We start from the raw sequence: 24,369 nt of genomic DNA, 5'->3' as shown, positions 1-24,369 counted from the left end.
AAATTTCTAAAATCGCCATTTTTCATCCGATGGACTTGAAAATTGAGCAGCATTTGTATATCGAGTTCATAAACTGGGAAACCAACTATTTTTGAGGTCAAAGGTCAACTCAAGGTGAAACTTCCCAAAATCATCAATTTTCATCTGAAAAACTGTCAATTTTCATCCGATTGACTTGAAAAATATATAGCAATTGCACAGTGCCTCACTGAATTGGGAAACCAACTATTTTAGGGTCAAAATGTCAAAGGTCAACTCAAGGTCAAAGGTTAACTCAAGGTCAAACTTCTAATATCAATTTTCATGGACACGAAATTTTCACCATAGGAGCGTCTCCTCCTGCAGAATATTTAATGATAATTATGACGTCATAGGTCACGTGCTACAGGCGCCATCTTGGAAAAACCGAAAAAGGTTGCACCTCTATATCTCCGAAACTGCTCCATGGAAAAAATTGAAACGTGGCTCATTGTAAAGACCTCCACATGGTGAACTAGAACGGCACTCGGAAGACAGCATACTTCCGCCAGGTGAACAGTTTATGTTTTGTATCCCACTGATTGGCCAGATCTATATTCGGACCTGAACCAAAATCGAATCGGCTTGTTCTTGTCACCTAACCAACTCATCCACCTAGTTTAGTCATAACTTGTCCATAACTTTTTTAGCATATTATTATATATCATATTGTTGGGGATTAAATATTCATATTGACAATATTGCTAGAATATATATCAATGTAATCTTGTTTAAAGTGGAATTATGTTTTACTTTACGAATGAGCAAAAGAGCATAGAGCTAGCATTAACATGTGGTCAGGAGAGTTAATTTCAGACAAGAATGTGTAACGCTCTTGGACCGCCACCTGTCGATCATTAATAGCCTCTGTTCAGGGCACTGCGCACACGCTGCAAATTCTTCTTCCAACAGGTCAGAGTATTTGACCTCTTGAACAGAAATAAGTATTTGCTGGCCAAGAAAGCCATATAAGGGTTTTTGGATAAGGAACACCCTGCATGCTCTGCAACATCAAAGGAGTTTGGGGCTTTAAAACCAGGAGAAAGTTGCGAGGAGAGCAGAGAAGAGTGGACTGGGACAGTGAACTGAAGAGGAGTGAAAACTGAAGACCAGTTGAAACTGATCAACCAACTGGAGATTGTCAACAACTGAACGAGCTTCAACAAACTCTGGAACAGACTCATTAAAGATCTCGGCTTAGTATACAACAAATTCTCTAAAGTGAATAAAACATTGATTTTGCTAAACCGAGTCTCTTGAAGTTTTACTAACATAACACCAGTAATTGTTAATAATTCTCCAAGAAGTGGTGGCCCGTAGGGACTCAACTGCCCAGGTAAGCTTTGTTTGTTATCTGTGTAGTCTGATGTTAATCTGTGAAAATAGTTCAGTGTTTGAGTTTTGTGTACGTTTGTTGATGTGTGGAAGGAAAAAACACGAGGCCTTTAACAGGTTTCAGAAATCATGCCAATTTTTTTCTTCCAAAATTTATGTATACGCATTTTTGAGGGATGGTGCCATGAACTGTCACAAATATCCACTAAAGCTTGGTGTCTTTAGAAAAGGTGCTGTGCTTTCATGAAGGATTTGTTTTAAAATTTCAGAAGTCATGACGATAAAAATTTTTTTAAAAATTAATAATCAATTATTTTTTTTGTTTTTTCTGTAATTTGAATTTTTTTTCGGTACATTTTACGAGTTTAATGAGACGATTGCAAAGAGCCACTAACGAACCCCGGGCGTTAGCCAACAGGTGCTGCATTCGTCTTGTCATGTACAACTGAAATATGGATTTTGTATATTTCTTGCTCATTTCACGAACGTCATGAATTCAGGAAATAGAGCGTCAATTTTGTAAATATCTTTAAAATGATTTCCAGCAATGGTCTGCATTCAAATCTCTGCTCGTTTTCGTGATTAAATGACTTATAAGTGTGTCGATTTACCCGTTAAAATAATGGTTGAGATCCTGCTTGGTTGTGACCACAGGCACGAGCAGATTGCAGAATGGACACTATTTGCTTTATAATCATATTCGCGGTTTTTGTAAAAAGCGATTTTTCAAGCGATTTTTTAAAAGCGATTAAAGCGATGATAACAGCGTCTGTACAGTAAGCCAAATAATGGTAAAATCGGCTGGATTCGATTTTCAAACATGCATTTCCAGTGTGGTAACAAAAAGTGAGTTTAGTATTTAGCATTGTTTAGCATTTAGCCAATTTGTCTGCACGAGTCGACAGACAGTCCAAAAATAGGCATTCTTTTCCACACTGACCCTGCCACTGGAATGCGTGCAGGCAGGTTGCCCATGGTAACCGTTTGGTGTTGTGTCCACTTATCTATGGAATCAGAAGCGATTTTAAATGTAACCTCTTTACATCCTGATTAGAAAAAATATATATATATTTTTAGGATTTTATGGCGGCGGCCATCTTGGACCACAGCTAAAAATCCTTCAATCAAGATGAAATTTAATGTGAGCCAATCCCAGGCTACTGTGATCCGTAATCTCTACAAAATAGAACCATCCAATGTACCTTTGATCACTTTATATTTCATCTGTCTTTTAAGATTTTAAAAAGGGAATTTATTGATATAAGATCCTATGACATTTGCCAAGGCAATTAAATGGAGGGAAACCAATGATGAAATATATTGTGATCTGTTTATACATGAATGAATTTACATGTACATGAATTTGTTGACCCCAACCCAATCTTAACCCTAACTTCATTCTATAGGATTGTTGATCCCATATCCCATTGGATCCCATGTTGATTTTAGCATATCACCTCATTATGTGGCTTGCTGTGTTTTTGTGTGTATGGGTGTGGGTATGTATGTGTGGGTATGCATGTGTTTTTGCACCCCTCTCCCCCCCCCCCCCTCCTCCAACCATGGCCCCAATACTGCTACAATAATTTGTGAAATGGTACGACACAGTTTAAATGGTTAAATAATACACAGATGAGTGTAATGGCTCGCACAGAAGTTCGAGAGGGAGACAGTATTTACCATATAATCTCACAGCCTTGTAAGGGAGCCATGAGTGCGGCCAATGATACACAGCTATCTTTAGGTTAAAATACAATGAGTGTCGTATTTCGCATAGTATTTATTCCTCATTCCTCCCTTGGCATTCTGCCACTTCTCCTCCTCCCTTCCCCACCCTTTTCCTCCCCCCTTTCCTTCTCCTTTCCTCCTCTTTTGCTTCTTCTTTTACCTGTTTTCACCTTTCATAGTTCTCATTGTTTTCTCATTTCTCTCATTGTTTCTCATTCTCATTGTTTTCTCTCATTGTTGATGAGATTCATCATTGTCATCATGATTGTCATATGCTGATTATTATTGATGTTCATTCTCAAATTTTGTACAATTATGGTAAATTTATATTTACAATTTACAATTACAATGATTTACAATGGTCATGATTTTACAATCATGGGAAAAAATTGCTATGATTATCAGGCATGTCATCATTGGGTTTTGATGTAAATCGATTGCATGGACTTTAAGGATAGCTTTATAGCCCTGCAGGATTAATGATGTATTACAAGTTACAAAGTTTATTGGAGTGTCGAAATTTCGGTATGATTGGATTCCATTGATAAATATTATAAATTGATTGCCATTCATTGGTACACATTTCAGGAATATTACACCATTTTAATTGTCAAGAACTTTGAGTCTCTTTCAAAGTGCGACATGGTGGGTGACACATCACATGATGTGTGACATGTGACACGTGTGACATGTGGCACGTGACATGTGCGACATTGCCCAATGGACTGGCTCATATCTGTTGGATCAATTTTCGCTGATTGTCTCACAAATGAAGGGTTGAGTTGCCTTCAGTGGTTGTTCAGCTTTAATTTGTGATATAATGACCACACAGGATTGAACAAATATGTCAGATATGATCCAGAGGCAGAACGGTTATTTGTCAATTGGCGGCAGGTATGGGTACGAGGTGACGACCGACATGATCAAATACCTCCGCCAGCGGACGGAACTGTTTTGCCTACATTGCGAACAGGCATAGATATAGAGTTATCAGACTGATAAATGTGAATTTTGATATTTTGATATTTTCAATGATAAATTCAATGATGATTTGATATTTGAATTTTGATATTATCATTTATGATATTTTATTATGTATTATTATTAGGATTTTATTGATTAATGTTGGTGAATTGATTGAGATTGCATATTTGAATTGATTCTGATTCTGATCCGATTGATCTGATTGATTTTGATCTGATTAATTTAATCTGATCTGATTTTAATTTAAATTTAATTTAATCAAGTCAATTGATGGATGAATAAAAAGTGCGGTCTCAAGAAAGAAGCTTTGAGACATTTGCGAAACATCGATGTGCAGACAACCTTGGACGATGAGCGAGGTGGTGAGTGTAGTGGTTATTTGTTATATTACGTGGTTATTTTTGTTTGACCCCCCCTTAACAGGACTTACTGATCCAGACTCATCTGCAACTCTGATCAGTGAGATTGGGGTGTGGGAAAAGCCACAGGGCAGGGGGACTCTCTGGAAATCACCTGCAGTCATCAAGTGGACAGGTGGAGAGATACTTCCTGGAAGACCACAGAGTGGAGCTTATCGGAATAAGCTAGACAACAACGCATTCAACGCTACTTTGTATAAGGTGGAACAAACTTCTGCGATTTTTGCAGTACACACAGTTGATAGTGGATACAGGTGTAGTCTGCTGTGTAGTCCTTGTAGTTATTTGATATATTGAGTGAGTATAAAGAGGTACTCACACACAGGCAAAATGGGAAGTGGATTCTGCAAGATTAAACAAGGTCAATTGGACTTGAGTCAAAGAGGTGCTTGTATCAGCTCCATGTATCAGAAATATGGGGCAGAATCACTTAAAGATGTGGAATCCTGGTATGAATGGACGAAAGGTCGAAAAAGTGGATTTCCACAGGAGGGCACTTTTGATAGAAACGTATTGGCAACACTCAGAAAAGAATTGGAAGCAAGAGGGCGACAGAAGTTCAAAGTGGATTGGCAACCATTCTATTACTGGGACGCTGAATCTAGGGACAGGGAGACCAAAGCAAAGATGGGGGGCTTGAAGAAAGAGGTGAAACAGATACAGCACAGGTTGTGTAAGGTAGCAAATCAAATGCCTCTTCAAGTCAGTGATGGAGAGCAATCCCAACCCAAATTGTATCCAGAAGCCAGATCATACGAGACAAATGAACTGGAAGACGAAACTCCTCCACCTTATCGGAGAACTATTGTATATCAGCCACAGGTAGTGCCTGTACCTGTACCTGCCGAAAGACCAGAACAGAGTGCAGCGATTGGTTCTAGTCAACAAAGGCCAGGTGAAAGACGTGACTCATTTGAGGTAACTACCCAAGAGGGTGCAATTGGGGCACAGGAACCGACTCAAAGTGGGCAAACGATGCAACCAGCTGTTATACCCTTATCATGCTCTCCATTTCACCATACACGGAGTAAGGGTCGTGTGATCAATGCCAATCAATCTAACGATCAATGTGATTGGCTAATGAATGATCAAAAGTTGACTCTCTCACAAGGAGGGTTTGAGCAATGTGGTGTTATGAATTTTCCTCAGCGGCAATTTCCAGGGGCAAATCAGCAACATCCAGATCTGATGTATAGACCATGGCAGGTACATCAATTGAAGGCATTGCAGAGTAGTATGCCATCAATCAAAACAGATCCACTTCAATTTGCGGAGGAACTGCGGTTAATTGTGGAAACTCAGTTGCCCACTGCAAGAGACATGGAAATACTTTTAAAATGGTTAATTCCTAATACCACCACTTTGAGGAACTTAATGCGTGAGGCCAACTGGGTAAATACGGAAGATGGACAGGTGGACATGCCCACGGAGGCTAGAACGGCACAGATCAATAACTTGATAGAGGCCATAAAAAAATTGCCACCAGTGACGGATTGGAACAAAGTGGTTACATGCAAGCAGAAAACAGGCGAAGATGCTAGCGATTATTTGGACAGATTGCGAGATGTTTTCCGACTATATTCAGGCATAGACCGGGCACAAATTGACAATGCCTTAAAACCCCTTTTTATTAATGGTCTATTGCCCAAATTGAAGAGTGAAGTGGAAAGACAATGTATTGCTTGGGAAGGCAAGCCAATGCAAGAAATATTGAATTACGCCTTGCATCATCAGCGGATTCAAGCCAGGAATAGTGCTGTAAATGCCGAGAAATTGATGCAACTACAGACTCAAGCCCTGATGACTACGAATCAACGCAATAGGTTTTCTGGGCAACAACGCAACAATGCAGTAGGATATAACCAGAGAGTGGAGTGGCAACCCAGAAACCAAGAGATGCAGCCCAGAAATACAAGTGCACAGGTGGACAGACCAGCCAATGATAGACGCCGATGTTTCAATTGTGGAGAAATGGGACATTGGATAAGGCGATGCCCATATCAAAGACAATTTCGGAAGAACAACCAGGAACAGGGATACTACCAGTTACCACCGCCTCCATCAACAAATAGGGTTCTATTGAGGAATGCCCCAATTCAGGGAGGACCTCAGCAGACTAAATGGTCTGCCACACCCTGTTGACTAGACCAAAATGACCAAGTGGCAGCGCTTCCTTTAATCTCAGGGTCGGCTGCACAGGAACCAAGTGTTAATTTGACAGTAGGTGGACGCAAGGCACCCTTTCTCGTCGATACGGGAGCTACGCGTTCCACGTTACGACAAGCAGATTTTCCCGATATACCATTGTCAAAATACTATACGAAGGTGGTTGGAGTGTCAGGAGTTCCCATACACACGCCAGTCACGGAAGAATTGCGTGTCCAATTTGGTCCATTGACTGCACAACATGCCTTTCTTGTGGCATCTGGCGTTCCAGTAAATTTGATGGGAAGAGATTTATTGTGTAAATTGAATTGCACCGTCATCTGTAATGAAAACGGAGTGTATCTAGAAATGCCAGAACACTCCCACGACTTTATTTCTAAGGTACTAGATGGCCTGACAAGACCAACAACACATCGATGGGATATCGATGATACAATCATGGCGGAACTTTTGTGTGTTAGTTTTATGACACTGAAGGATGAAATGCCCGAAGTACAGGAATGGTTAGATAATTTTTTGATGGACTTTCTGACATGGCAAACTGATCTTCACTGTACAACATGTTATGATGCTACAGGAGAAGAGGGGTCCTATGCAGAGCGGGTTTTTAAATACCTGCACACCAAGTATGATATACATCTGACGTCATTGTGGGTGGGACGACAGGGAGTTGGGATGTCAGTGTCTTTGACGCCAGACCAACAACTCCTGTGGAATCAACCCGAAACAACAACCCCACACGTCACCTTAGCGGTGGCACAAGGGTACGAAGCAAAAGATGTTGGAATAATGATTGCAACTCTGAAAGAGTGTAACAACAGGGGATACATGGGAGAAATTCAAAGCGCCCCACTCTATGACTTAGATGGAGATGGATTTTGTTGGCAGCTCGGACAGCAGGTGCTTTCTACAACCTTCAACATGATTGTTGAATCGAATGATACTGACGATATTGGGGTATACCTACTCAGCTCTGACGCTGACGGTGACCAGGACCCACTCGATCAAATACCAATATGCTTGTGGACAACGCATCCAAATGATGTGGGACGAATCAAGAGTATTGCACCTGTAAGGATCACAGTAGATGATTCTAAGCCATTGCCTAGAAAGCGTCAATATCCATTGAGACCAGAGGCAAAAGCTGGTATTGCACCAGTGATTCGATCATTGGTGGAACAGGGAGTTATAGTTCGCACTGTGAGCATGTGCAACACTCCTATTTTACCTGTGAAGAAGCCAGGCAAGACTACTTGGAGATTTGTTCAAGATCTTCGAGCAATTAATGATTGTGTCATCCCAGCCTATCCAGTGGTCCCTAACCCGATCACTGTACTGTCAAGTATTCCATGCAACACGAAGTTTTATTCTGTGGTGGACTTATGTTCAGCGTTCTTTAGTGTACCCATTCATGAGGATTCGCGTTATCTTTTCGCATTCACGTACGAAAATTTACAGTTTACCTGGACTGTGTTACCACAAGGGTACACGGAGAGCCCAACTTTGTTTTCACGTGCTCTACATGAAGACCTCAGCGATGTTGAATTTCCTGGGGGTTCAGTGATGGTACAATATGTTGATGACCTTCTCATATGCTCGACTTCAAAGGAAGCATGTGAGCAGGACACTGTTGTGCTACTGACAGCGTTGGCAGACAAAGGCCACAAGGCCTCGAGAGATAAGTTGCAGTTCTGTAAGGAAGAGGTGAAATATTTAGGACATATTTTGAAAGGCGACACGAGACGATTGTGCCCTGAACGTGTAAAAGTGATCAGGACACTTCCAAAACCTAAAACTGTCAAGCAGATGAAATCTTTTCTGGGAACAACGGGGTTTTGCCATCAGTGGATTGCTGATTACGCAGTACTGACTCGCCCCCTGTTGGACATCAGCTTACCAAACAGTCCAAATCCTTTGAAATGGACCCCGGAAGCTGAACAAGCCTTTACGACATTGAAAGATGCCTTAGCATCGGCTCCTGCTTTAGGACTGCCAGATTATGACAAAAATTTCTTTCTCTATTCACATGAGAAAGGAGGATATGCCCAATCGGTGTTGGCTCAAAAACATGGGGGAAAACTGCGCCCCGTAGCATATCACAGCACTAGATTGGATTCAGTAGCACGAGGTTTTCCACTGTGCTTGCGAGCAGTGGCAGCAGCGTCATATGCAGTAGAAGCCACAGCTACAATAGTCCTGGGGTGCCCCTTAATTCTTCTTGTTGAGCATGCGGTGGCGATGGTTTTGCTAAAGGCAGGAACACAGCACCTTTCAGCATCAAGGGCTACAACATATGAACTAGGGTTATTAACGCCATCAAACCTTACCATTCAGCGTTGTCCAACGCTGAACCCAGCATCTATGTTACCAACAGAGGATGATGGTGAGCCCCATGATTGTGCGGAGGTATTGGCACATGCACTAGTGCCTCGCATTGATTTGAAGGACATTCCCATCCCAGATGCAGATCTGGTACTGTATGTTGATGGATCATCATCAAGAGCATTGGATGGTTCACTATTGACGGGATATGCAGTATGTACGGATGTTGAGACATGGGAGAGCGGAAAATTACCAAACACCTACTCAGCTCAACAGGCAGAACTTTATGCATTAACTAGAGCCTGTTGTTTAGCGGAAAGCCAGAGAGTCATCATTTATACAGACTCCAGGTACGCACATGGGGTTGTTCATGATTATGGTGCTCTCTGGAAACAGAGAGGTTTTTTGACATCTTCAGGCAGCCAAATTAAAAACGGGAAGTTGATTGCTAGCCTTTTGGAAGCAATCCTTCTACCATCTGCAATTGCAGTCGTCAAATGTGAGGCCCATACACGAGGAAGAGATGACGTCTCGCAGGGAAATGCAAGGGCGGATGAAGCAGCAAAGCTTGCGGCACATTTGGAGCAAGACTCAGTGATTATACAGGGACCTGTAACGATTCCTGAAAACACCCCAACGCTGCAAGACGTCAGTGCTATGCAGGACATGGTGGCGGACCGGGAGAAAGATTTGTGGGTACAGACTGGATGCACATTCGACAAGGAATCTAAATTATGGACTTCTCGCGAGGGGCGTGTTGTTGCTCCCCGCCAATTGTTGCCATGGATTGCTCGTCTGGCTCATGGAGTGAGTCATACAGGGAAAGGAGGAATGTGTGCATCGGTGTCAAGACAGTGGTATGCACCTGGATTTACATCTGTGGCAGAGCAATGTTGTGCTACATGTCAGGTATGTCAGGCATACAATCCAGGAAAAGGGGAAAAGACTACACCAGGAGCCCATCCCGCCCCATCAGGTCCATTCGTACATTTACAGATGGATTTTATCCAAATGGAGAAGTGCGCTGGATTTGAATTTGTTTTAGTGATTGTCGATATGTTCACGAAGTGGGTGGAGGCTTACCCTTGTCGACATGCAGATGCCAAAACAGTTGTGAAGATTCTGTTGAAGGACTTCATATGCCGCTTTGGAGTTCCGTGCAGGATTTCTTCTGATCAGGGTACGCATTTCACAGCGGGGGTCGTCAAGGAATTGGGTAAGGCAATGCAGATAAATCTTCATCTTCACTGTCCTTATCACCCCCAATCAGCGGGAGCAGTGGAACGACATAATGGAGTAATAAAGAACAAGTTGGCCAAAATCTGTGCAGAAACCAACTTGAAATGGCCGGATGCCATTCCACTTGCACTCCTTGCAATGAGGGCTACTCCAAATAGGAGAACGGGATTATCCCCGCATGAAATCTTGATGGGGAGACCAATGCGGGTGCCTCATTCACCTCCCTTGACAATCAGGGAGATGGATATTCACCAGATGGATGATTTGATGTACTCTTTCTGTATTGAATTGACCAAAATCGTGAAGATGTTTCATTCCCAGGTGAAGGAAGCTTTACCAGAACCGGCAGAGAATGAATGTCATTCTTTTCAACCTGGAGATTATGTGTACATCAAAATTTTCAAGCGGAAAACTGCATTAACACCGCGATGGTCAGGACCACACCAGGTCCTGCTGACAACACATACTGCAGTGAAATGCCAAGGTAGACCAAGTTGGATTCATGCCTCTCATTGCAAGCAAGCACATGGGACTGAGAAGGCTGGTCCCGCTGACAATGAGGCTGCACCCGGCAGCCCAGCAGAACATTCAGCGGCTGATAAATGAAAGTCATGATTTCCATTCATTTCCATTACATTTTAAACATCACTTGCATTGATACACATTGCATTTTAACATGTGGTATTCCTACTTGAGACATTTATTTGCCTATATGACATACAATTATCTACTGATAATAGTGCAACATGAGTGATAATGTATCACAACTACACTCATGATCAGGGGATTTAGTTGGACCCCGGGAAATAGAGGGATTAGAAACAGGCACATAATCAGATCATGTTAAATATTAAGGGATTATTTTTCTTTTTATTAACCTGTGAAGAAGCTTGCTAGTTATGAGTTCGGTATAATGCTAAATTTCATTGACATATAATTATGTTATAGGTATGGACATATACGAGGGGTAGCTCACTTGTTTTACAGATGGATACAGGTGGGACACAGGGAAAGACCTTATCAAGACAAGCTGACCGATCAGGGAAAACAAGGGACTTCTACTTCGGATACTCCTTGAACATGGTGATATTAATCCTAGCAATGAGTTCTCTAGTGGTTGGGACTCTGTGTTGCATGCATTATTTCGGGTTAATGCAAGCCAACAACGCATCATTGGTGGCCAACACACAGATATATGATTATGTGGTTCGACATCAGCAAAAGAGAAGTTTGATGGAAGATAGGAACACACCTTTGCAACCCGATGGATTACACGGGATTAATACTTTTTTACATTTAGCCCACACAAGGGCTGACATAGCAAATGAAAGTAATTGTTGGATATGTACACAAATGCCGCATTCTAGTGAGATCGGAGTACCATTGGAAGCAGTTCCTTTTAGTTGGGAAGAGTTATGTAGCCGTTTCCCTTACACCCTGGTAGCATCAGCTTATGACGGCGAATTGTCAGGGGAACTGGGATGGAAGAAAGGAGGCTATAATTGTGACCAATTTAAAAACAGTTATAGACCTGCATATGATGAGGACGACATGCCCTCTTACATGACCATTCAACAACAAATGATAGGATTAATGTGTATCACCAGACCCCGAACGCCTACGCATAACAGGTCTATGGGAACCTCTACATGCCACGGTTATGGTCGCGATGCAAGCTGGATGAGAACACCTGTCCCACTAGGACCAAATGGCACAACTGGTTTAGCTTTGTATTGGGAAGGCTATTGGGGAAAGGACAACACATGGACATATAATAATACATATTTTATATGTGGACATAAGGCATATCCGTATCTCCCGTCGGGGTGGTTCGGCACATGCTTTCTTGGGTTTGTACTTCCACACATGCGCTTGTTAACGACTTCACCAATGCGTATCCTGCATTCTAGGCCGAAAAGAACTGTTAGTATGGGAGAATGGGTTGGAATGGTAGTATTTCCATTTTATGGAACCTGGAAGGCAGGAAATGAACTACGGCAAATGGCATTGGCTATAGAGACATTGGCAAATAAAACAGCTCGTGGATTGACACAACTTACAAGTGAGCTGGCAGCAACAAGAACCATGGCATTACAAAATCGTATGGCATTAGATATGCTGTTGGCAGAGAAAGGAGGTACATGCGCAGTAATTGGTACAGATTGTTGTACATACATACCTGATAATTCGGGCGACATTTATAACATAGCCAATACAATCAGAAGAGAGGGAGCTAAATATCACGATTATGTGAAAGGGGGTGCCTTTGCATGGCTGGAAAACACTTTGGGAGGAGTAGCAGCTGAGATACTCCAATACTTGTTTATTGGATTAGTGGTTATATTGGCAATAGTTTTAGTAGTGGCTTGCTTGAAAACCTTAGTGACGGTGGGTTTGAATAAGATAACACACAACACTATGATAGTACAAGCAGCCACAAAAGAGGAAATAAACAAAGCAACAAATGAGGAAATGCATGTGGAACCACAAGTGGAAGACATCTATGGCGACATGAATACTGAGATTCAACGATTGAATCAAGTAATGTTGCAAATGAATGCAGTCGAGTTGAAATGAGGGCATAACAACTTGTTGTGCACTATGTCCGTTTTACACGATCAATGAACTCATATCACCACAAGTAACACTGTTAAAGAAAAAAAAAGCGGGGAGGACTATGCTAATAACATATTAGGCATAGTTTGCTTGTTTGCAAGAATTGTTGGGAATTAGATATTCCTGTTTGTGATTTAAATCATATAATCATTATTAATGCATTTATTTTCTTTGAGTTGAGTCACAATACCTGCATGAGTTTAATTTTTTGAATTATATGAACCTGAAAGCAATTGTGGATGCTATTCTTAGTTTTAGTAGTGTAAAACACATGTCTGAGTTGAATATTATTCGTGTGAAGTTGTTCTAAAATATAGTGATTTCATGTTACAATGTACCCCATCTGATTCAATCTGTGCGGAGAGCAGATATAAATGTGGCTAAGTAAAGGAAAGACAAGACCACATCCCAAATGGAGTGATAACGACATCTGGGAAGAAGTTTGAAAAAGGAAAATTTGTGAAAATGAAGTTAATCTTGGCATACACCCTCTTTCTCAAAGAATGATGAAGAAATGCTCCTTTGGAAGATGGATGTTTTCCTTCACCAAGGGAAAATTATGTGACCATTTGTCTGGGTCACACTGCAACATATGGAAAAGGGCGATCACTTACTTGTGTTCAAATACCTCGAACAGTCATCACATCAGCAATTGCAGGACGACGATATTTTACCTGCAACGTTTACGGGATACGGTGACGTGTGTCATTACTTCACCAACTTCCGGGGAGCCAGCATGGAGCTGCAAGCGAACGACTGCCTTTTCCTTCACAACAGCTGTGCACGATTCTGCTGTGTGCTCCTGGTATGGACCATGGACAACTGAGTACCATGGTCCCAACATCATCATTGCGGATGCATCCGGCATCCCTGCTCCACATCTTGTTGACAAATCAACATCACATCAATACTTGCTCCATGCTCACGATTAGTGAGGAGGCAAGTCAACTACAACTGGATGGAGGCCTTGTTCAAATCTACTATGGCTCACAGCAAGAGTGGCAAGGATGCTGCATGGAGAGCAGGGTCAGTCTTTGACTCTGCCCAGCTATCACAACAGCAGAAAATCCTATGCAAATAGTGAAGGTGTGATGAAGACAACAGGAGAAAAATGTTTTATGCTGAAATTCCAAACACAAGTGATCCGCCCCTTTTTTTCAAAACAAAGAAAGTCAATATTTGATTAAAGGCAAATATTTTGCCAAATGTTGCAGATGCTTTATTATTTTGATGAACTGAAATTATTGCGTTTTGGTAAAGGTGAAATGTTTTGTGATCTTTATGCAAATGAGTTGAATTGAATTATCAACATAGAAAGAGTCAATGAACAAGGAAATGTATTGTGATCAAAATTCTTCCAGAATGACGGTGTATGCCTTAGGAAATTGAATTACAAGATTAGTGGTTTGAATATTTAATGTGGTAATGTTTAGATTAATGGTTAATATAAACATAAAAGAAAAACTGGGGATTGTTGGGGATTAAATATTCATATTGACAATATTGCTAGAATATATATCAATGTAATCTTGTTTAAAGTGGAATTATGTTTTACTTTACGAATGAGCAAAAGAGCATAGAGCTAGCATTAACATGTGGTCAGGAGAGTTAATTTCAGACAAGAATGTGTAACGCTCTTGGACCGCCACCTGTCGATCATTAATAGCCTCTGTTCAGGGCACTGCGCACACGCTGCAAATTCTTCTTCCAACAGGTCAGAGTATTTGACCTCTTGAACAGAAATAAGTATTTGCTGGCCAAGAAAGCCATATAAGGGTTTTTGGATAAGGAACACCCTGCATGCTCTGCAACATCAAAGGAGTTTGGGGCTTTAAAACCAGGAGAAAGTTGCGAGGAGAGCAGAGAAGAGTGGACTGGGACAGTGAACTGAAGAGGAGTGAAAACTGAAGACCAGTTGAAACTGATCAACCAACTGGAGATTGTCAACAACTGAACGAGCTTCAACAAACTCTGGAACAGACTCATTAAAGATCTCGGCTTAGTATACAACAAATTCTCTAAAGTGAATAAAACATTGATTTTGCTAAACCGAGTCTCTTGAAGTTTTACTAACATAACACCAGTAATTGTTAATAATTCTCCAAGAATATTATATATCGCTTTTTGCCCAATCTCTCAATGGTGACAAATCACTTAAAAATTGAATAATTATCGTATTCTAATCCATATTCAGATCTTCACCAAAATCGAATTGAATCGTCCTTAGGAGTTGCCGAAGGCGAGAAGAAGAGGCCATTTCGTTGGGTACAAAGCTTGTTTATTGTACAGAAATCTCCAGCAACTGCTCGCGAGCGGAAGTCGTAACGGCTTATATAAAACCAAGAACCCTCTTCGGAGGGCATGGCTCCAACAGCCGCACGTGCGTCACGACCACACAACCAAAAGCCCGTGTGCGTGGGTTAGACCAAACATATGGTATTGGTAACCGTCACATGCGGATAAGTTAACCGCGACATGTGAATAAGGTAACCGCTACATGCGCCCCCCCAGAAGGCACGCCACAGGCGTGTACGTAGTTCGCAGGCGTGCTCGGCAGTGCCGAGAAGGCTCGAGCAGGGCCCGGCCTTGGTACGCACGAAAAAACGCAGCCGTGGGGTTGAGCCGACCGAGGGGCTTGTCAAGTCCTCGGGGGAGGCTGCCGAGGTTCTTCGCGGGCCTCCCGAGGTTGCAGTTCGTGGGTGCAGTGCCGAGCCGCGGGTGGAACAGAGCCGGGCCGCGGGTGGAACAGATCCGGGCCGTGGGTGGAACAGAGCCGGGCCGCGGGTGGAACAGAGCCGGGCCGCGGGTGGAACAGAGCCGGGCCGCGGGGGGAACAGAGCCGGGCCGCGGGTGGAACAGAGCCGGGCCGCGGGTGGAACAGAGCCGGGCCGCGGGTGGAACAGAGCCGGGCCGCGGGTGATGAGCATCAGTAGCAGTTGTAGTTGCAGCAGTAGGAGTTGCGGGAGTGGCGAGCATCAGTGCATGTGAAGAAAACGAGGCTCCAGTGCGCGCGAAGGTAACGAGGCTCCAGCGCGCGCGAAGGTAACGAGACGGTCGTAGAGGAGGAGCCGAGCGCGGTGCGCGAACCACATGGCTGCTCGTCGTTGCTAAAACTCCGGCAGTTCGAGTTTAGGTCTTGTGGAAGAAATTGCGGTCGCAATACTGCCGTGTTCATCTGCAGCCCCCGAATACGTTCGGGGGCGACGGGGTCACCAGTTTAGGAGTTGCCGAAGGCGAGAAGAAGAGGCCATTTCGTTGGGTACAAAGCTTGTTTATTGTACAGAAATCTCCAGCAACTGCTCGCGAGCGGAAGTCGTAACGGTTTATATAAAACCAAGAACCCTCTTCGGAAGGCGTGGTTCCAACAGCCGCGCGTGCGTCACGACCACACAACCAAAAGCCCGTGTGCGTGGGTTAGACCAAACATATGGTATTGGTAACCGTCACATGCGGATAAGTTAAGGCCAGATAAAAAAAAGAGTTGGTGATCGTCCCCGCCCGACCCTACGAAACACACCCGACCCAAAACTTTTTCTATTTTTTATTTTGAAAAAAATCATTAAAAAACGATCTTTTCACAGTCACATTTGGCGCCGTTCTGCACCGCATGCGCAGTGCGTGCTGCGCGGCGCATGCTGCGCAGAGCGTCGCAAGTGCCTCGGGCAACTTCACCCATTTTACGTTAGCCATTCATGGCGGCTATTGTGTGAGATTTTTCCCGCTGAAATCTATTGATTCGTGCTGCTATGGACACCATTCTCTACAGCTGTGGAAGTGTGTTCACGGAGATCAACAACAATGGTGATGACGATCCTGAACAGGATACCAGACTCGCTGATCATTATGTTCGTGCCAATCTGAACTGTGCTTCCCCTATAGAACTAGCGTACTACTCTGCTGGCTATGAAATGCTCTGCATCCACTGTGGTACTGAGGAGAATTTGGTTGAAAAGGCAGGGCAATACCCTCAATGTAACATTTTTGTACTGCAAAGCCAGTACCAAAGCGTGGCAGAAATCTTGTTCAACATGCTCAATAGTTTCAAGGTGCCAAGGGCATGGTGTTTATCTGTTTTTCCGATGTCATGGTGGATATACATGTACAGGTGTCTTGCCCTTTCACTACCAAGCTCAGCTAGGACATTCAACATCATCCAAAATCACACAAACACTGTGTTTCATAGAGATTTGGGCAATGTCTGTAAATCTGTGAGATGAATGAAGAAATTAAATCATTTTGAGGAGAAAGGAGTCTTTATTTCATATTTTTCCATGTCAACAAAACTCAATGGAAAGTAGGAAAAAAAAAACCAAAAAAAAAAACCTCCCTCCCTACCCGAACTTTTGAGAAAAAAGGACGATCACCAACTCTTTTTTTAAATCTGGCCTAACCGCGACATGTGAATAAGGTAACCGCTACACCATAACTTTTTTAGCATATTATTATATATCATATTATATATCGCTTTTTGCCCAATCTCTCAATGGTGACAAATCACTTAAAAATTGAATAATTATCGTATTCTAATCCATATTCAGATCTTCACCAAAATCGAATTGAATCGTCCTTGTCAGACACACAACCTGTCCACCAAGTTTCGTCCAAATCTGTCCACAACATTTTGAAATATCCTGCGATATATCGTTTTTGTCCCCATCTCCCAATGGTGAAGAATGAGAAGGTCCGGTGCATGGAGGGAGAGCCGTAGTCTGCTTAGTGTAAGTTGTGTGACTCGAGCATTCAGGGAACTCTGTTTAAGTCTGCAGAGGAGACAGACAATAAAAAGGGGCAGAAGTGGAGATGTTTGCAGCGCAGCCAGTTGGACGAGGTGGCACCCAAAGTAACCGATTAATTTACTAGCAGAGCACACACTTATGATTAAGCCGACGGGTGTTTTGCTAGCAGATTCGAGTACGATATGGCGACATGCTATGAAAGATGTCACCGTGTCCCTTTGGAGGCGACCATATGTACAGTAAATGCAACAGTGTGGCGAAATGCCAAATTCCCGCACGGACTTGGACGCTGACCATGGCACCCTGTAATAAACCCTCCCTTTCATGGAAACTGCTGTGGCAGCCATTTTGAGGCAAATGCTCCTTTGGTGTGGGTGGAGGATGGTCGTGGGAGTGGTGCGCAATTAGTAAGTGAAAGATGAGCAAGTTGCAGGTGAGCGAATTATTAGTACAGAAAGTATTCGTGAATATGCGAATGAAAGTAGTAACTACTATAACTACTTGTTATTGTGGGAGTCCTTCGGGGGAAAGCTTTGGCCCAAGTCTTTCACGAACCTGCTGGCCAGACCTGAAGTACACGTGGAGCTGATTTGTGTATGAATTTGGAATTATTTTCATGGTGCTGCCGATAATGCGTCGCCTCTTCGCGGGATCCTTAACGTGCACCATCTGTTTTAACGTGCACCACCTGTTTTAACGTGCACCACCTGTTTTAACGTGCACCACCTGTTTTAACGTGCACCACCTGTTTTAACGTGCACCACCTGTTTTAACGTGCATGCGAGGGACTATGCACTTCGTGATGCTCCGGCCTGCTTGAGAGGCACCAATGCCGCAGTTTATAGTCGGTTTTGGAATCGAACCCAGCTAGACGACACAGTGCAAAGGTGAGCGCGTTACCTTTGCATCGTTCTGTTAGACCGAATGAATGTGGTGAGTTGTGAATGAATATTGTTCACTGATGAGGAGTAAACATAGAGAACTTTTTAACTGTTTAATACGTGCTGTTGAGACTTTGAACGAACTTTAAGTCCAACACACGAAGATCACTACCCACCTCCAACACCTTACCCTCCCCTCCCTCTTTCGCTCAGGCCCCACCCACCACGCAACGCTGGCAGACAGCAACGGTCGTTGGTTGGGTGGGCAAGGGTAGCGGAGGCGGGCCGGCCCCAAGTTTATAAACCGGGAGGGAATAAAGGCCGGAAAGGCAGCAATTTACACAAGAGCCATTTTAATTGAAGGAAAAGGTCCAACAAGTCCCTCGGTCGGGACTACGCACGGTCGGAGCACAAGTTGAAGCCCACAGCCATGGAAGCAGGAAACTTTTATCCGGAGATGGAGCGACCGCACTACCTGGTGAAAGCCCTTTGCGGAGCCGGGGACGCGGCGACCGAGCTGGGAGACACGTACGAACATTCCATCGACCTGAGTTCGTACATCGAGCCCACGGCCGCGCAAGCGCTAGACCTGTACCAGACGGACGACCTCCTGCTCGCCGAGCTTTTCCCGCCAGGATTCAAGGGCGAGCCGATGCAACACGCGCTCTCAAAGGGAGTCCCGTCGGCGTGCGAGCCCGTCGTGCCGTGTCGCTTCCAGGGCGCCGCGCTCACGCACTTCGCACCGCCAGCTTCGAACTTCGCGGATTCCCCGCAGCTCCTGGAGACGCGTTTCGATCCGCTCGTCGAGCATGCGAACTACATGATGGTGAAGCGCGAGAGCGGGGACTTGTCGCACGACCTCATGAGCGCGGAGGACGCCGAGGCACGGGGGTGGCACGGGCCAAAGAGCCGTGGCGCGCTGTCCTCCTCCGGAGGTTCCGTCGATGAAAACTGCGGCGGCAGCAGAAAGAGTGCGAAGATCGGACGCAAAGCGCTCCTGGACAAGTCCAGCGAGGAGTACCGGCTGCGACGCGAGAGAAACAACATCGCCGTGCGGAAGAGCCGCGACAAGGCGAAGCGCAGGTCCGTGGAGACCCAGCACCGCGTGTTGGACCTCACGACGGAAAACTCGCGTCTGCGGAGACGAATCGAAGTTCTGGTGCGCGAGTTGGGCGCCCTGCGGGCCCTGTTCGCTCACGGGGCCGAGGGAACGACGCTCGTCGATCAGGCTTCGGGCCAGCCGGCCTGACATCCTGATCCATGTTCGCTCATCCACGTCGTAGGGCAGCAGTCACAGTGGTCCCTGACATTGGGCAGCAGTCACAGTGGTCCCTGACATTGGGCAGCAGTCACAGCGGTCCATGGCATTGGGCAGCAGTCACAGTGGTCCCTGACTTTGGGCAGCAGTCACAGCGGTCCCTGACATTTGGCAGCAGTCACAGCGGTTCCTGACATTGGGCAGCAGTCACAGCGGTCCCTGACATTGGGCACCAGTCACAGCGTTTCGCGTCATTGGGCAGCAGTCACAGCGGTCCATGGAATTGGGCAGCAGTCACAGCGGTCCCTGACATTGGACAGCAGTCACAGCGGTGCCTGACATTGGGCAGCAGTCACAGCAGTTCGCGTCATTGGGCAGCAGTCACAGCGATCCACGTCATTGGGCAGCAGTCAAGGTGGATATTTAATTGCTCTCCCTACCAGGTGGTTCACGCGGTGGGCTCGGTCATGGCCAAACACTGATTCATCAAAATGGCCACACTGCGTAAACCACGTGGTCGTTTTGGTCTCCACAAGACCATGGCAGTGGCAGCATTGCCCATGCAGACATTGGCACGGAGACCGGACACGTACCTGCGGAGACCGGGCACGTACCTACTATGCACGAGACAAATAACCGAGAACAATGTACAGACTTTCAAGAGCTGGACGAATAAGCGGGTGTTATTATCGGTCCATTTTAACTTGTTTCAAAACTTGGAAGCGTTTGGGTGGTTATGTTATTATTTGGCTGTTTAATAGGAATATGAGTTTAAAAAGTTATGTATTATGAGCGTTTCGGTGGTTGTGTTATTATTTGGCTGTTTAATAGGAATATGAGTTTAAAAAGTTATGTATTATGAGCGTTTGGGTGGTTATGTTATTATTTGGCTGTTTAATAGGAATATGAGTTAAAAAAGTGATGTATTATGAGCGTTTGGGTGGTTATGTTATTATTTGGCTGTTTAATAGGAATATGAGTTTAAAAAGTTATGTATTATGAGCGTTTCGGTGGTTATGTTATTATTTGGCTGTTTAATAGGAATATGAGTTAAAAAAGTTATGTGTTGTGAGCGTTTGGGTGGTTATGTTATTATTTGGCTGTTTAATAGGAATATGAGTTAAAAAAGTTATGTATTATGAGCGTTTGGGTGGTTATGTTATTATTTGGCTGTTTAATAGGAATATGAGTTTAAAAAGTGATGTATTATGAGCGTTTGGGTGGTTATGTTATTATTTGGCTGTTTAATAGGAATATGAGTTTAAAAAGTGATGTATTATGAGCGTTTGGGTGGTTATGTTATTATTTGGCTGTTTAATAGGAATATGAGTTTAAAAAGTGATGTATTATGAGCGTTTGGGTGGTTATGTTATTATTTGGCTGTTTAATAGGAATATGAGTTAAAAAAGTTATGTATTATGAGCGTTTGGGTGGTTATGTTATTATTTGGCTGTTTAATAGGAATATGAGTTTAAAAAGTTATGTATTGTGAGCGTTTCGGTGGTTGTGTTATTATTTGGCTGTTTAATAGGAATATGAGTTTAAAAAGTTATGTATTATGAGCGTTTGGGTGGTTATGTTATTATTTGGCTGTTTAATAGGAATATGAGTTTAAAAAGTTATGTGTTGTGAGCGTTTGGGTGGTTATGTTATTATTTGGCTGTTTAATAGGAATATGAGTTTAAAAAGTTATGTATTATGAGCGTTTCGGTGGTTGTGTTATTATTTGGCTGTTTAATAGGAATATGAGTTTAAAAAGTTATGTATTATGAGCGTTTGGGTGGTTATGTTATTATTTGGCTGTTTAATAGGAATATGAGTTTAAAAAGTTATGTGTTGTGAGCGTTTGGGTGGTTATGTTATTATTTGGCTGTTTAATAGGAATATGAGTTTACAAAGTTATGTGTTGTAAGCGTTTGGGTGGTTATGTTATTATTTGGCTGTTTAATAGGAATATGAGTTTAAAAAGTTATGTATTATGAGCGTTTGGGTGGTTATGTTATTATTTGGCTGTTTAATAGGAATATGAGTTTAAAAAGTTATGTGTTGTGAGCGTTTGGGTGGTTATGTTATTATTTGGCTGTTTAATAGGAATATGAGTTTACAAAGTTATGTGTTGTGAGCGTTTCGGTGGTTGTGTTATTATTTGGCTGTTTAATAGGAGTATGAGTTTAAAAAGTTATGTGTTGTGAGCGTTTCGGTGGTTGTTATTATTTGGCTGTTTAATAGGAATATGAGTTTACAAAGTTATGTATTATGAGCGTTTGGGTGGTTATGTTATTATTTGGCTGTTTAATAGGAATATGAGTTAAAAAAGTTATGTGTTGTGAGCGTTTCGGTGGTTATGTTATTATTTGGCTGTTTAATAGGAGTATGGGTTTAAAAAGTTATGTGTTGTGAGCGTTTGGGTGGTTATGTTATTATTTGGCTGTTTAATAGGAATATGAGTTTACAAAGTTATGTGTTGTGAGCGTTTCGGTGGTTGTGTTATTATTTGGCTGTTTAATAGGAGTATGAGTTTAAAAAGTTATGTATTGTGAGCGTTTGGGTGGTTATGTTATTATTTGGCTGTTTAATAGGAGTATGAGTTTAAAAAGTTATGTGTTGTGAGCGTTTCGGTGGTTGTGTTATTATTTGGCTGTTTAATAGGAATATGAGTTTAAAAAGTTATGTGTTGTGAGCGTTTCGGTGGTTGTGTTATTATTTGGCTGTTTAATAGGAAAATGAGTTTTAAAAGTTATGTATTATGAGCGTTTCGGTGGTTATGTTATTATTTGGCTGTTTAATAGGAGTATGAGTTAAAAAAGTTATGTGTTGTGAGCGTTTGGGTGGTTATGTTATTATTTGGCTGTTTAATAGGAATATGAGTTAAAAAAGTTATGTGTTGTGAGCGTTTCGGTGGTTGTGTTATTATTTGGCTGTTTAATAGGAGTATGAGTTAAAAAAGTTATGTGTTGTGAGCGTTTGGGTGGTTGTGTTATTATTTGGCTGTTTAATAGGAATATGAGTTTAAAAAGTTATGTGTTGTGAGCGTTTGGGTGGTTATGTTATTATTTGGCTGTTTAATAGGAGTATGAGTTTAAAAAGTTATGTGTTGTGAGCGTTTGGGTGGTTATGTTATTATTTGGCTGTTTAATAGGAGTATGGGTTAAAAAAGTTATGTGTTGTGAGCGTTTGGGTGGTTATGTTATTATTTGGCTGTTTAATAGGAAAATGAGTTTAAAAAGTTATGTATTTTGAGCGTTTCGGTGGTTGTGTTATTATTTGGCTGTTTAATAGGAATATGAGTTAAAAAAGTTATGTATTTTGAGCGTTTGGGTGGTTATGTTATTATTTGGCTGTTTAATAGGAAAATGAGTTTAAAAAGTTATGTATTGTGAACGTTTGGGTTCTTTTCTGGTGTCTATTGTAAGGTCGGCGTAAGGTCGGTGTAAGGTCGGCTTGGGTTATTTACTGCGGCTTGTATGAGCTACAAACCTCATTATCTCTATTCTAATCGGCGTGTTGCGTCACAATGGCTCATGGGAAATGCTCACGTGGTATAAACGTGTGAGTACGTCGCACAAGGTCGCCAATAAGTAATACAGCTCATGTTCTTCATATAATGGTCGACTTGTGTGTTTGTAATGGGATCATCGGAAGCATTTGGCCATTAGACTGGCACACTGTGATCAAAAGCTATGAAATCGTTAAATGCTGCTACCGTGGACTGTCTGAGTTAGCGTCCACATATTTACCCCGATGAGTTTGAGTTCATACTTCGTACGTGTTATGTAGATAAGGCCCTGTGTTGGATTTCCATGCTGATGATTCACGATTCGTTACTCAGTGTCCATGCAAGATGTTAAACTGTGAACTTCCGTTCGGGTCTTCAAGTGCAGCTGTGTAGCCTGGATCGGCCCCACTGATCTGTACGACATCAATGGATGTGTCTATGTGTACTCTGTAAGACATCAATGGATGTGTCTATGTATACTCTGTAAGACATCAATGGATGTGTCTATGTGTACTCTGTACGACATCAATGGATGTGTCTATGTATACTCTGTAAGACATCAATGGATGTGTCTATGCATACTCTGTAAGACATCAATGGATGTGTCTATGTATACTCTGTAAGACATCAATGGATGTGTCTATGTATACTCTGTACGACATCAATGGATGTGTCTATGTATACTCTGTAAGACATCAATGGATGTGTCTATGTATACTCTGTAAGACATCAATGGATGTGTCTATGTGTACTCTGTAAGACATCAAGGGACGTGTCTATGTCGTCTTGGGGCATAGGGTGTTCATTTATGACCTCAATCATACATATTTTAGGAATATTGATGATAATATGTGAATGAATATTTGAATAATGATTCGTATGAAAACATTTAAATTCCTATACGAAGTGAAGCATTTGAAAATGATAAGATATATTTAATAGCACTTTTATAAGTTTCATTTTCCATGGAATGGCCGCGTTCACTGCTGTCATCTTAATACATATGAAGCGTTTTGTGATGAATAATTATATTAAATTTCTCTACAAAAACTTTACCTTTCAATGATCTCGTCTTTTTGTACTTTTATGCATTGGCCACATATGGGTGGCAGGGTGGCCAACATTGCTAGAGGTATCAGGTATGCACACTCACCTCGAGATGTGTAGCCTG

General features: G+C 42.7%; 1 protein-coding gene and 2 long non-coding RNA genes across 3 annotated transcripts in view; all 3 read left to right on the top strand.

The window, feature by feature from the left end:
- The first annotated feature begins 1,077 nt into the window (after positions 1-1,077).
- LOC137411886 (uncharacterized) lies at positions 1,078-14,876 on the top strand. The gene is made up of 3 exons (XR_013623926.1): positions 1,078-1,354; positions 4,489-4,685; positions 11,199-14,876. It is a non-coding gene; the product is annotated as an uncharacterized LOC137411886 (long non-coding RNA).
- Positions 14,877-17,947: 3,071 nt separating this feature from the next.
- LOC137429323 (uncharacterized) overlaps positions 17,948-24,369 on the top strand; it is an 80,685-nt gene continuing 74,263 nt past the window's right edge. The window contains exon 1 of the long non-coding RNA XR_010984884.2: positions 17,948-17,996. This is a non-coding gene — a long non-coding RNA (uncharacterized LOC137429323). The remainder of the gene's footprint in view (positions 17,997-24,369) is intronic.
- Positions 18,769-24,253, top strand: LOC137429065 (CCAAT/enhancer-binding protein beta). Its single transcript, XM_068119088.2, has one exon. It carries the CDS (start codon positions 18,875-18,877, stop codon positions 19,691-19,693), a length of 819 nt encoding a protein of 272 aa, XP_067975189.1. The 5' UTR covers positions 18,769-18,874; the 3' UTR covers positions 19,694-24,253.

This window comes from Myxine glutinosa, chromosome 6 (genome assembly GCF_964187855.1).
Source record: "Myxine glutinosa chromosome 6, kmMyxGlut1.1, whole genome shotgun sequence".
NCBI lineage: Eukaryota > Metazoa > Chordata > Myxini > Myxiniformes > Myxinidae > Myxine > Myxine glutinosa.
The sequence above is the reverse complement of the archived record's forward strand: the minus strand, read 5'-3'. Positions and strand labels throughout refer to the sequence as shown.